Raw genomic sequence first — 13545 nt, forward strand, 5'->3', positions numbered from 1 at the left:
GCTTCATAGCACCATATTGGTTTAGACTGAAATATGGGGCTAAAACATGAAATGCACGGGGCGCTGTACGACGTATATTGCCTCGTGGTCTTAGTCTGACGTCGTGGTCCTTCAAACCATGTTAGAACGACTCTTTCTAATAATAATCGAGTGTAGTATACTTGAATAAGGTGAGATGACGAGGCTGACTACAACAGTATTATGCTGCCTGTTGATACTACCTATGCATATGCAAGATCGAAGCTGTACAGCCCTGTAATTGACTTGGCATGATCAAACATATGACCATGTATGGCTGCCTTCTGTTAGGGGCTTCAATAGTGGCTGGTAATGCATGCAATCACACGGGGTTGCTTTACTTTATTTTACTTTAAAGCATGTGGTGTTGAGTTAACTACTTCGAGGGGGCAGAGCGAAGTCATGCTCTCGTACTTGGCACTCGTACTTGGCACTGGAGGTCATGGCGAGCATTTTATAAATGTCGTCATCTTAAGGTCTGCGCCTGCATGCAGCTCCAAGCGATATAGTAATAAAATAAAAAAGTAATTCGGGTATCCATGGCTATTCCAATGTCAAAAGACATGCACGCTCTTGTAAACAAAAAAAGAGAAAACGAGTCCTAATCCTTGCGTCTTTTACATGTCACATCGAGCGGACTGGTTTAAGGGGTAACGTCCCACTTCAGCAGATAAAAGGGAGCTGTTCCGGACAGACCGCTCGCTAGTATCCGTCGTACCACCTTTAGACACAGCTCTAAAGTGGTCGGTTTCCATGACTAACCGGTATTGCATGCAAAAACTCGCCGAATAATGTCAAATACTCTCACCCGGCAGGAGTTAGATGAAAAGCACCACCCAGAGACTTGCCCCCTCCCGTGCATAGATCAAGACCAGTGTCAGACCGATTCTACCTATACCAGCAAGACCTGTCTTGTGTTGAATGCGGTCTAGATTCAACTTCCGTTTGCACAAGGAAGCTTGAGATTCGTTCCTGAAAGGCGACGCTTGATCAATACAATATGGCTCATCGAACCTCGGGTGCCGCAGCCACAAACTCGCGGTTCACATTAGCGACACCTGTCGCACGTTCATTGGGCCCAGATGCGGGCTCAAACAAACGCCGCCACCAGCGAGGGGGGTCAAACGGACGGTGGCCACCATGCAGGGGCGGGTAGACATCGTTGAAGAAGTACCAGATATGACCGACGACAACACCGAGCATCTCATCCTTCGGCACGATCTTATGCACGATCACACTGAATCCCATCAGCACCCATGGAAGATAGGGAGCAGTGAATACCAGTAGTCCTAATAAACTGAGACGGGTGTCTGGGTTGCGCCGGGCCCAGATGTAGACCAAGCTGGATGAAAGCGCGCTGCCCAGGAAGGGAATTGAGAGGAAAGGCGAGATAATGAGGAGAGATGTCATAGCATAGAAGATCAGCCATGCGAAGTGCGCTGGGGAGCGGCCGGAGGTTTCTTCCAGAAGTCGGGAGTAGCGTTGCAGGAAGAAGACGTGGAATAATAAGTCGAGATTGAGGGGCCCGAAATAGAGAAATGTCGTGAGTAGTCGCCAGTACTGTGATTTGACGTAGACAGACCGGAAGCTGTAGAATAGCTGGAATGGGGTCACAACGTGGCACTGCACCAAGACTGAGGTTGCCACGGTGGCTACCGTCCACCACCGGGTGACGGGTGGCATCTCATAGAACCATTGCTCCAGGGGAAACTGGCCTGGTTGCCCATTGTTCTCCCAGAGGGCAGCCATGGTGTATGGTTGTGACTTCGGAGACAAAAACCGGAGAGAAGCAGGAGTGAGGGCAAATGACCAGCACGAGCACCGAGAGCTCCACAAAGTGCTTATATCCAACGTATGACGGAGATAAGACCAGGTAGGCCAGTTTATCGTCACGTGTCCAACACGAAACGCGTTGCTACGTGAGAATCACGGGGGGCTGGGACGCTAAGACCGGAATAGTTCATATTGACAGCTCCCCCGGCCATTCCTTCGCAACTGTCAAATTATTAGCAGATACGATTTCTAATCCCAATCCCTTTAGCTGAAACCTCGTGTGCAAGCCTAAGCCTCCTCTATACTCGAACACAGGTTCTGCAAGGGACAATCTCGACCCAAACGCGGCAATTTGCTGGTTGCTAGGCGCTAAACCTCCCAATTGATCGCTTTCCACCACCCCACTACCGAAAAAATCACACTGCGCGTTTTACTTCCACCACAATGCCGCCCAAGGGAGCCCGCAAGTCAGCACCAGGCAGCGCACAAAAGAACAAAGCGCGCAAGACAGCTGCTGCGCCCGTCGCAGCTGGGGATGGGACACCAACCAAAGCACGCAAGACGAAGGGAGAATCGCAAACAAAAGTCACAAAGACCAGTGCCACCGTCCAACGTACGTCATCCAGAACGAGCACCTTAGATTGCTCTACTCGCGCAATTCGGCGACTAATCCCCTACGAACCCAATCACCTCATTCTAACAATCCTCTAGCCGGAGACCCAACCCCTACAGGCCGCCGCCGCCGCTACAAGCCCGGCACTGTCGCTTTGAAAGAAATCCGCCGCTACCAACGCTCCTATGACCTTCTCATCGCTAAACTGCCCTTTGCGCGCTTAGTCCGCGAGGTCGCGCTCGATCTCCTCCCCGCCGACGTAGGCGCCGAGTTGCGCTGGCAGTCATTCGCTATCCAAGCTCTGCAAGAGGCCGCGGAGGCTTTCCTTGTCCACCTCTTCGAGGACACAAATCTTTGCGCGCTGCACGCGAAGCGCGTTACTATTATGCAGAAGGATATCCAGCTTGCGCGGAGAATTCGCGGCGTCTGGGCTGGGCTTGGTTGAGCTGTCCCATTGACTGTTTCGATTTCTGCGGCTTTTTTTTTCGAGTTTAATATTAATTTCGCGGTGCTATGGTGGCTTCCAATATTCTCTAGATAAGGAGAGGAGTCTCAAGGACATTGCTGGCGTATTGTGGGCATGGAGTTGTCCTTTGCTTTTTTTTATGTTTCCTCCAGCTTCTGCTACTGGAGCCTGTGTCTGCGACTGCAGGCTGGCTTATACCATGGTGTTTGTACATTACGCATGGATGACGGGTGTTCGATGTTCTTCTGTATAGGGAGCGAAGCAATTCATGATCTTCCTAGGGTGAATCCTATCAATGTTTCCAAGTCAACAAATCCTACAGTTATATCACTAAGTAGACTTCCGTGCGTTGGGTATCGAAAAGGTATTTCTTGATTCGCCAATAACATCATTTATCGGCTTGCATCCCCGAGTGAACAATAACCGCAGAAAATGTGAAACGCCTTCCCTAGTAGCCATCAAATGGTATCGTAAAGCGACTCCCTAGGAACAGTTCTGAAACAAACGCCAAGGGAAGACATTAGGAAAGCAAAAAGGTATATCATGTTTATATCAATAGACAAAAGCAAATTAGGCAGGACGTCTCAAACGAGGGGGAAGACCCGAGACTAAGCGTTGGCCTTCTTCGCGGACGCTTTGCGCTTCCTCGCCCTTGCCTTGTCGCTCCAGAGTCTCAGCCAGCATGTCGTCGGTGACGCTCGCCCACATACGGTCATTGGCACGTTTGGCCATTGCACGGCCGGCTCGAGCGCTTTTCTCGGCTTGCTCGCCGACCACGCCACGGAAGTACTTCCAGCTCATGAATGTTAGGGTCATGCAGGTGATTTGGCTGTTGCTGATTGCGGTGGCGGACTGCAGAGCTTGTTGGAGGTACTGTTTTGTTTGAATAGTCGACTCGGAGTGAACGGTTGCGCAGACTAAGAAGTAGGCAGCTTGTATGTACTTGTTTGGACTGCTTTGGCAGAAGGGTTCGAGGGTTGCTAGAATGGCGCTTAGCAGGGAGTGTGATGGGTGATTTGGATCACGGAGGATAAGGACTGTGTTGAGACCGGCGAGGATGCGCGTATCACGACATGGGTCATTGCGTCCTGTCTTGCTAGTACCGGGATCTAGTGACAAAGTTGGTGATTGGAATATGTCCAGAGCGGTCTTGAGATCGCCAGTTGCCTGTGCGATGGTGCCCGCAGCATATTCCATCAGACATTCGATGGTGTCCGGAAGGTTGGAACCAAGCTCCTGGAAGACCTGTCGAAGATCGTTAAGAGTCTGGCTGGCAAGATCCCAATCGGTTCGAGCGCACGCCAGGAAGACTCGCTGAAGGAGAAGGTTGCAGTAAAGAGACTGGCGCCATTGAACCCGACGATTGGCATTGACCATGGATTCAGAAATTTCTTGGGGGGCCTTGAAATTCCCTTGAACCATTCGAAGTCCTTCCTCAAGATATTTCTCTGCTTTCCGGCCATCATATGAGTTCTTCGCACTGAGCGTGATTGAGCTTAAGAAATAGCAAAGCGCATAAAGATCGTGCTGGGGAAGCCAGTTGAAGCTTAAGAGTAATGTCCCATTATGAACCTGCAAAATGTCACCTGTGTCAATGGACGACGGCCCAGCGGATTTACCGTTGAGAGGGACCGAAAATGACCCATCGGGCCGCCAGTTGCTGTCGCTGAGCGTCTCATCCATCAAAGCCTGCATAACCTTCAGCTTTTGTCCAGACTGGTTGACGTCGTACTCTAGAAGACTGCAGCAGATATCGACCATTTGAATTAAGGTTGTAAGTTGAGGTATATGGCGAAGTTCATCATTCAACTGATGGCTTCGCGCTGCTGCGACGGCGCGCTGCGCCTGCTCGATAGAATCGGAATTTGTCGCTTGCTGCAAGTGTGCGAGTGACTCAATGACAGCCGCCATTGCTGAAACAGCCTTGTCCCCATTACGGCTAGCCATAGCTGTGATTTTGTGAAGATGCTGTAGCGCTTGCACGGAGTCTTGGTGCGACGGAGATGACAACGAGAGTGATACTCGAAGGAAACGAAATGCGTACTCCCATGCGGCATGGCGGTACCTATAGCTATTAGCATCCCGTGGTCAAAGAAAGTCGAATGGCACATACGCTTCCACATCCTGAATCATCCCATCGACCGCTTTCAGGGAAGCTTTAGGGTTACTCTTGTGGAGCATTCGTGCGAGGAGGTGCTGCATGCTGTATTTCAAGTCAAGCATACGGTTCTATACAAGTTAGAGATCAAAAACAAATTCGCTATCAAGTTGCAGTTGACTAACTCGTTCACACAGATCGATCTACTCAAGGTTAGTGGCTATTTCTGGGACAGAGGGAGAAAAATACACACCCCTTTACTCAATGCTGTTTCCGCTTCGATGTCATTGTCCGTTTCCTCAAACAATGTACGCGCATAGCGAAGTCTAACAAGAGCTTCTTTGCGAGGTTGCAATCGCCAGTTCTATCATATCACTTGGTTAACATATGTGCAAAATTTCTTCAATGGAGCAGTTCACCAACCTTCAAAACAGCCTCCAAGCAGCCCAGTCCGGTAGCAACCAGTTTGTAATATTCCTCAACGTCTGCCTCACGGGCGGCCAACGATGTACTTGTGCCGCGAGCATGAGCAGCATTTAGATATTCATCAGCCAGGGATAACAGCAAAACCTGATAGTCGACTGGAGGCTTCATAGACTTCGCAGGCGTGGGTTTTCCATGCTTTTCGGCATTTGGTGGGGCCTGCTGTCTCTTCTTTTCAATATGCTGTGGTTGAGGTTGCTTCTGTGGAGTCTGGGCTTGGATCCTTGCTTGGACAACTGGAGAAGGAGCCGGTATCATGACTTGCGGAGTAACATGTGTCACTGGTGATGGAGCAGGCTGGGGTCGTTTCGGCGTCGCAATAGGGGTAGATAGTATTTTCCGAGGCTCTACTTTGGGAGAGATCTTGGATGGCGTGGGTTCGGATTTGATAATAGGGTGTGTTTGCGGTGTATTGATATTGGTTTGTCCTTGAATTCTTTGGGTGTTTAGCTTAGGGCTAATAGGAGGTGGGGCAGGAGCAACATGAACAGGCACGACTGGCGGCGGAGCTGGCAAAGTAGCCGGTGCTATTTTAGGGGGACTAGCACTCGGGACAAAAGGTGGCTCGCCATATTGAGGAGAGAGTTGAGTGTATCGGGATCGCGGAGCAGTAGGCAGAGGTTGTTGTACAAACAGTTGAGCCGGATTGACAAACTGATGCTGTAGCTCTTCTTGTTGGATTTGAGGCGGAGGCGGGGGAGGAGGAGGCTGAGGTGGAGGGGGGGATTGTAGTTGTGGGAGAAGCTGCTGTGGTCCTGGCTGTGGTCCTGGCTGTGGCCGTGGTTGGAGAGATTGATGTGGTAATTGCTGCGGCTGTCGCGGGGGAGTTTGCGGAGGAGGACGCGTCTGCTGCTGCTGTCGCTGCGGCTGTGGAGTATACATCGATGGGTAATGATATGGTGTCATAGTCGAAGGGTACATTGCGGGCTTGCCATTGCTATCGTATGGGGGAGGAGGACCGACATTACTATACAGTATCGGCGGGGGGATTTGCCCGTGCTGATACTGCGGCGGCGGTAAATAATGCGGGTATTGGCCGGGACCAGGTGGTGGGAAGCTCATCGCCCCGACAAAGAGACAATACTCGTATAATCCGAGTATTAAGTCGAACGCGCGAGATGGTGAGCGTGGATCCTCGTGTCGGTCCGGAGAAACCCCAGGGCGGTCAGCTGATAAGGGATCTTGCGATTACGCGACTCTTCTCCATCGAGGTACATCTAGACCCCTCTAGATGAAAAGTTATGGATAAGTTGTCTTTGACGAGTTGAAATTTATTTTGGTTTCGGTTCTTCGTAATGGGGAACTTGGATAAAACAACAGAGATATTCAAGGGACTCCCACAAAGGACCTTACAAAAGATGTCAAAAGAAGAGCCAGGTGACCGTCATTGTTTGTTCTGAATGATTGAATTATTTGAGATTATGCCTAAATACTTGATGCTAACCAAGAAACTAATGTAACGCTCTGAACCGACGCTTACTATACAGTATATACTACCTAACAAATGTTGGAAACATGAGAAGAAATGAACCCTAATTGGTCCTCCAACTCCTCATGGTCTTGCCCCTAAGGCCTCTCTTGCAGCTGAACAAAACCGTTAAACCATGTTGATATATGTGTAAAGTTGGTTAATGGGTTGGTTACCTATTCCAGAATCGATAATTTCCTGTTCTATACTCGGCGCGAATGAGAGCGCTGGATGTTCGCGTACTGTCCAAGGACACAGCTCGTTGCAGTTTTCAACACTGACTGAAGGCTCGGCTGGATGGATTCTCTGTACTCCCCAAGCCGAATCAGGAGCTGGACCTGTCCCTCCGAGGGTTCTTTGGGTCGAGAATGAATATGTCGCTTTGCCAGAATTCTCAGAGTGGAATGGTGCTTTTCGTGGACATGTCAACGACGTCTGGCATGCACTGCAGACCGATATACGCTGACAGGATGAGCAGAAAGAGTCGAAGAGGCGACATATAGTCGTTTGGTGAACGCTCGAGACCCACAAGTCGACCGACCGATGTGCACATCCGAAGCGTGGTGTCATATAATCTTCCTTGCCAACCTGGCCTGACTCGGTGGTGAGTTGGTATTCCGTGCGGAGAACCAGCTGGTTATCGGCATTGATTTCTGGAAACAAAGATGTCTTCAGCTCGGTTGGGCCATACTGTTCGGTGCATGTATGCCAGCAGTAGCGGTCGTCAACGGCGTGTCCGAATTCTGATCTCAAGGCTTGCAGCGTCACCTGTCGCACTCGAACATGATCCGCGAGATCGAGTTTGTCACGGAAAGTTAATTTCTTGCATGGGCACAGATCGACGACCCCTGCTAACTCTCCAATATTGCATGTTCGGTTCTCTGGCTTCCGCCTCAGCTCTCTAGATGAGAATGCAGCCCGAGGGTGGAGTTTCAAACACTTGGAGCATAGTTTCCAGCGGGAGTTCTCCAACAAATTGAGGAATGACCACCGGGGTGTGACGAAGTTATGTCCATTGCGGTAGTGATGGAAAAGTGGTGCAAAATCGCGGCTGAATCGGAGGGACTTCGAGAGTAGAATCTCTCCGGAGATTGCAAACATGCGCTTGTTGGTCATAGCAAGCGCAGCCTCCGGCAGCACTGTCAGATGAGATATGATCTCCAGCAACAGCTCGGTGGGTAATTCCATTAGGTAGCAACGGCCGTCCTCCTGTTGCTTCTTCGCTCGTTTCGGGGACCAGGATCTCATTTTGATCATGGTCTTAAACTTCTCTGTGGCGCGGTATAGAGGATCGGACATGTCGGACGGGAACTTTCTTATTAAAGTCATGGGTGCCAAGCTGGTCTTTTATTTATATCGAAGTTCGTTCAATGGTGTTTGATGACCAGGCCTCATGAGATGTTTGTGAATCAACAATGTGTATAGTGGCGTTTCGACTGTTGAGCTATCATGTTGTAGTAGAGATCAAACGCATCGTGTGACAAAAAGACTACATCACCTTTAAAAGGAAAAAAAGAGAAAAGGAATGGATCCGTTGACCTTGAAATAGTCTGCTGGAAGATAAAGATGCACGGAAACGGACCATGGGACTGGGTCACAAAAGACGGGCGTTAAATGCTATCAGTATTACATATAAAGAAGAGGGACTGATCATCGGTGGGCTCAGCCCGTTCTTTGTCCGATGATCCATATGCAGAACATCGGATACTTCAACCTTTTTGCCCTGCATTTAACTTGATCGGTTTTGATAAGAACATTGCTATTATCGGAAAATATGGACATCTCGCCCTGTCACTTCACGCCGGAAATGAATTTAGGGCTTCCGCATGCGGAAAGCAGATTGCCGCATTGAGCATCATAACATCATCACTTCAAATTCGGCGGAATTCCCCCCAAACCTTTTGCAACTACGTTAATTAAGGGGAGTCTTCTACCTAATCTGAGCTCAGGACTTCTATGCGCTATGACATCGTCAACTGACTGCGGGCGTATGACAAAAACGCCAGCATGTTATCAGGTGCCCACCTTGCCTGCCCAGGCAGCCTCATGGTCATGACTAAGCAAACCTTGAGGTGCAGATCACCTGACAAGCTGTGCATAATTGTGTAAATCACGTGTGGGTGCATATTGTTGGCTTAGTCACAATGAACCACTTCGGGGCCCGGGGGTGCCGTGGTCCCGGGAGTGGATCTTGAGTGGAAAATCTAAACATAACTTTTTGCCGAGGTCTAATTAGATATCAATATTATTGGGCTGGATCCTTGGATCAGGTATTGGGGTTTTTGCCATTTATCTCTTCTGAGAGTATATAAAAGTTGAACGAGCCTTATTGGGATATCGATTTGTCCATTTACTCAAATTCGAGCGTTCTCTAGTCTTCATACACCCCCATGCTCGACCTCATCCCAACGCTTCTGAATTCAATCCCCCTATCAGTCCTCTTATCGGGGCTGATCGCCATGGGTTTGATTTCATGGCTTCGTCCAAAGGGACGCATAGCTTTCTATCATGCCAAAGACAATAAGTTGACATTGACCAAAGTTTCTGGCGCCGCAGGTGCTAAGGAACAAACCACGTTCGTGGATGTCTGTCGGTCTGCAACACCAGAAAAGTGCAACCTAAACCCTTTCTTGTTCAATGGGCACCTACAGACATGCTGGACCGTTATGAAACACGACAACGTTCCCATTTACTACAAACGTAAAATGTTCGAGTCGGATAGCCCTGCATTCATGGGGCATTATGCCATGGATTTCGTGGTTGCACCGTACGACATTCCTCAAGACCCGGAGCTTATTGATCAAGCGAGAAAGTATACCCAAAAGTCTGGTATGCCGCCACGCACATCGTTTTTCACCAAGGATGAATTTTCTGTGTTGCCTTCAGATGACACCAAGCCTATGCTTGTGCTTCTTCACGGTCTGAGTGGTGGCTCCCACGAAGTATACTTGCGAGAGGTCCTAGCACCACTTGTGAAAGATGGTGCCTGGGAAGCATGTGTTGTCAATTCGAGAGGGTGTGCCCAGACAAATATCAGTACCGGTGTTCTTTACAATGCCCGAGCTACCTGGGATGTTCGCCAGTCGGTGAAGTGGCTTAGGAAGCAGTTCCCCAACCGCCCTCTTTTTGGAATTGGCTTCTCACTCGGTGCGAACATCCTCACTAATGTATGACCCCCCTGCAATTTGACTGTCTACGCCCCCAACTAACAAACTGTGCAGTATCTTGGCGAGGAAGGTGACGCCTGTCAGTTGAAGGCAGCCGTTATCTGTGCTAGCCCGTGGAACTTGGATATTGGTTCTATGATGTTGCAAAACACTTGGATTGGCAAGGAGGTATACAGTAGGACCATGGGAACAAGTATGAAGAAGCTCTTCGAGGCGTGAGTACCTGTCTATTCTGATGATATGAAACCTTAACTAATCACATGGATAACAGACATGTTGACCAAGTCTCCAAAAACCCTCGCATCGATGTTGATGCGATAAGAAACATTACCTACCTTCACGAGTTCGACCGGTAAGAAGAATCCATTCTGCATATCAGAATGACTACCATTCTAACATGCAACAGAGCTCTACAATGCCCGACCTGGGGCTACCCCACCGAGGGGGCGTATTACCGTGATGCCACTTCTACCGATTCCATGCTTGCTATCAGGATTCCTTTCCTTAGCATTCAAGCAGAGGATGATCCTGTAAGTTATTCAAGTCGTTCATACCACAGTGAACACGACACTGACTTTACTAGATTGCTTGCCGAGAGGCTCTGCCCTACCAGGAAATGACCCAAACGCCATATGGAGTCATGCTGACTACATCAGGAGGTGGCCATCTAGGCTGGTTCGAGTTTGGAGGGTCCAGGTGGTTTGTCAAGCCGGTATGTAATCTGCAATTGCCCATTCGAGGCGGGAATGAACTTCATACTAACCCCTTCAGGTGACCAACTTCTTGAACAAAATGGCAAGGGAAATTGACACTAATATCCCTGGTGTTGTCGAACATCCTGAAAGACTCCCTGGAAATATTGCTAGCCACGATGGTGACAACAAAGAACCCGACCTGGCACCAAAGCCTGAATTCGTCTCGATGCGACGCAAACTCGCACTACCTTTGGGGCTGTAATTGGCTGGCCCTCAAACATTCAGTTCCCCAACCCACCGTTACAATCATCATGCCTGAGAGCGACAGGCCATTTATAGATTACAGATGGGGAGACCACAGCATGGACGGTGTTTTTGCAGAATGATGTTTCTGTTCCGATAGACATAGATTGATAAATTGGTGAAACGCCAAACCCCGATATCTAAATACATAATCAAAGTATAGACACAAATATTCAGACTTTTTTTTAAGCAAATGCAACGGTCTTCTTCTTTGATCGCCCGGGCTTCGAGATGCTATCCTTGATACTCGTCGGCTCCGCGGCCTTGTCGCCACGATTGCCCTTCTTCTTTTGCCGGATGGAATCCTTCACATCGTCAAACTTGTTCTTCCTCTCCTTCATGCGAGCCTCAGCCTCGGCTCTCTTTGCCTCGCGAATCTCTTCTAATTGACGTGCCTTCATCATCTTGGATTCGATCTGACCTTCCTTCTCGGCGTTCACCATGGCGAGAATTGTCATCATGCCCTCCTGGAGGTGGTCGGGTTAGTATCAGGCTTTCACAGAGTGCAATCAATATAATATAGCGTAGGATGCAAAACATACCGCATCATCGACAAAAGTCTTGCCCTTCTTCTTGCCCTTGGGCTTGATCACTCCAACAGGTGTGATTTGGTTCAACTCGGGTAGGTCCAGCTCCTTCTCGGTGTACACTCTCTTCTTCTTTTTCTTCAAGTTTTCCTGGACGGTGCGGGGCTTGTTCTTCTGTTCCTTGGCCGGGGGACGCTTGGGACCATCTTTCGATTTGCTGACGCGCGAGGCAGACGACAGGCTGGAAGATTTGCCTCCCTTTGCACCTCCCTTTGCGCCCTTTGCGCCGCCAACGTTGGGGCCTTTGCTAGGAGCCATTTTGTGGTGTTTGAAGAATTGAACGGTTGATTGAGTTGAGGCGAGGCGGACTGAGTGGGAGGAAATGCAAAGATTGATAGGCTGGCGAGAAATGAGTTGTGATTACTTGAACAACCCAAAATAAATTCAATACCCCTGCGACAGAACCAGAGATATCAAAAAATATTCGACGAAAAAAAAAACAAGAGCAGAGAAACGTCGCGCAGACGGTCCGATAATCCCCAAATTCGCAAAGATTTTTTTTGAAAAGGCAGGCGGTGAGCAAGGCCCATTCCACCACCAACCTCAGATCGAAACCTCCACCTTCATAGCTCAGGAACCCACGTTCAATTCTCTCCCGTCTCTCTGCACCCAGTGATTGAATCGCACTGGATTGAGTGGGCACTCAACTCTCCTTCAAAATGACTATCAACCCTACCTACCTGGCGCAGCGCACTCGCTCCTGTACGTCCCTTCCACGCCCGATGCGTTCCGCCGACCACCCGGCGGGATCGTCAATGGAGTCTATCACACCCGCGAAAAGGTGCTAATATGCCTGTTTGTTTTCTAGCTGTCAACTGGGGCGATGCGAAATACCGAGTCCTGAAGTCGTACCGTGAATGGCTCCGCGCGGTTAGTCTACCCCGAGATCCCAGGCCGATACACATTCGCCCTTCATACGCTCTTTCCTTCTATCCAATGCAGATATCTCAGGAGCTGATTTATCAATGACCCTGTTGTCTGGCTTCAGAGGCCACAATTTGACCCCGCAATGGACCCAGCTAACGTGATATCGCTCAATACAGTCCCCGGAGATCCAGACCATGTACTCCCTGGGCATGCCCGTGTCTGCCATCCGCACCAAGATCCGCCAGGAGTTCGAGAAGAACCGCTACGTCAGCCAATTGAACGTTGTGGATGTGCTTTTGTACCAGAGCCACGCCGAGTTCCAGGTCAGTCCAGGTCCACCTTTCTATCTGTGGCTATATGTCTATGCATATGCGACATGCGGGTTCTTTCAAGAAGGCAATCATAAGAAGAAAATCTACTTATCTTTGTCTTTATTTGATTGAACATCATCGCAGTCACCCTACAATCCAAGAATCAAATACTGACTTCATTTCAATGCAGGAAACCCTTAACTACTGGAAGCAGCTCTCTCATGTTATGAAGTACTTCCGCCCAGAAGAAGATCCCGGCGCCCGGCTACCCCGCAACTTTGTGTCTGGCTTCCTCGAGGGCCGCAATTAAATCCCTCTTTCTGCTTCTTTCTCTCTCATTTCCTATCCTCTTCGTCTCGTTTCTAGTCCGCGATGTGGCAGTTAAAGGAACTGCGCCGTCGATAGACATGATGTGTATATATTGTCTGAATAAGCCATTCCATTACCTTATATTGTTCCCATCTACATATTGTAGTGTCTTAAATCTGCCTAGCTCTGAGACTTGGTGCTGATTCTATGACAGCACAGGCAATATCGGTTTCGTAGAATGCATCACACGAATAAGTCCTCTATCTTCATCAAGTATTTCTTATAAATATATATACCAAAGAGACCAAAAACAAGCACTTCTCATGCCCGAGATAGAAAATGTACTTTTCCCTCTACCCAGAACGCCAATTAAATAATACATATGCA

General features: G+C 49.1%; 6 protein-coding genes across 6 annotated transcripts; 3 read left to right on the forward strand and 3 right to left on the reverse strand.

Annotated features, from left to right (window-relative positions):
* Positions 1 to 1023: 1023 nt before the first annotated feature.
* Positions 1024 to 1767, reverse strand: derA (putative ER-associated proteolytic system protein Der1; the record flags this gene model as incomplete). Its single annotated transcript, XM_040794524.1, has 1 exon — positions 1024 to 1767. One exon carries the CDS (start codon positions 1765 to 1767, stop codon positions 1024 to 1026), a length of 744 nt encoding a protein of 247 aa, XP_040649774.1.
* A 468-nt stretch (positions 1768 to 2235) lies between these two features.
* On the forward strand, positions 2236 to 2849 carry PGRI_068110 (histone H3 family protein; the record flags this gene model as incomplete). The annotated part of the gene is made up of 2 exons (XM_040794525.1): positions 2236 to 2404; positions 2503 to 2849. 2 exons carry the CDS (start codon positions 2236 to 2238, stop codon positions 2847 to 2849), a joined length of 516 nt encoding a protein of 171 aa, XP_040649775.1.
* A 591-nt stretch (positions 2850 to 3440) lies between these two features.
* Positions 3441 to 8218, reverse strand: PGRI_068120 (uncharacterized protein; the record flags this gene model as incomplete). The annotated part of the gene is made up of 6 exons (XM_040794526.1): positions 3441 to 4935; positions 4984 to 5099; positions 5154 to 5171; positions 5222 to 5332; positions 5392 to 6620; positions 7387 to 8218. The coding sequence occupies 6 exons, from the start codon at positions 8216 to 8218 to the stop codon at positions 3441 to 3443; spliced, it is 3801 nt and encodes a 1266-aa protein (XP_040649776.1).
* A 1091-nt stretch (positions 8219 to 9309) lies between these two features.
* Positions 9310 to 11043, forward strand: PGRI_068130 (putative hydrolase, alpha/beta fold family; the record flags this gene model as incomplete). Its single annotated transcript, XM_040794527.1, has 6 exons — positions 9310 to 10086; positions 10141 to 10301; positions 10358 to 10438; positions 10493 to 10616; positions 10670 to 10798; positions 10858 to 11043. The coding sequence occupies 6 exons, from the start codon at positions 9310 to 9312 to the stop codon at positions 11041 to 11043; spliced, it is 1458 nt and encodes a 485-aa protein (XP_040649777.1).
* A 226-nt stretch (positions 11044 to 11269) lies between these two features.
* loc1 lies at positions 11270 to 11929 on the reverse strand (the record flags this gene model as incomplete). The annotated part of the gene is made up of 2 exons (XM_040794528.1): positions 11270 to 11551; positions 11627 to 11929. 2 exons carry the CDS (start codon positions 11927 to 11929, stop codon positions 11270 to 11272), a joined length of 585 nt encoding a protein of 194 aa, XP_040649778.1.
* A 401-nt stretch (positions 11930 to 12330) lies between these two features.
* Positions 12331 to 13159, forward strand: PGRI_068150 (NADH dehydrogenase [ubiquinone] 1 alpha subcomplex subunit 6; the record flags this gene model as incomplete). The annotated part of the gene is made up of 4 exons (XM_040794529.1): positions 12331 to 12373; positions 12480 to 12541; positions 12715 to 12861; positions 13040 to 13159. The coding sequence occupies 4 exons, from the start codon at positions 12331 to 12333 to the stop codon at positions 13157 to 13159; spliced, it is 372 nt and encodes a 123-aa protein (XP_040649779.1).
* Positions 13160 to 13545: the final 386 nt, after the last annotated feature.

Source organism: Penicillium griseofulvum (assembly GCF_001561935.1).
Source record: "Penicillium griseofulvum strain PG3 chromosome Unknown contig_91, whole genome shotgun sequence".
Lineage (NCBI taxonomy): Eukaryota > Fungi > Ascomycota > Eurotiomycetes > Eurotiales > Aspergillaceae > Penicillium > Penicillium griseofulvum.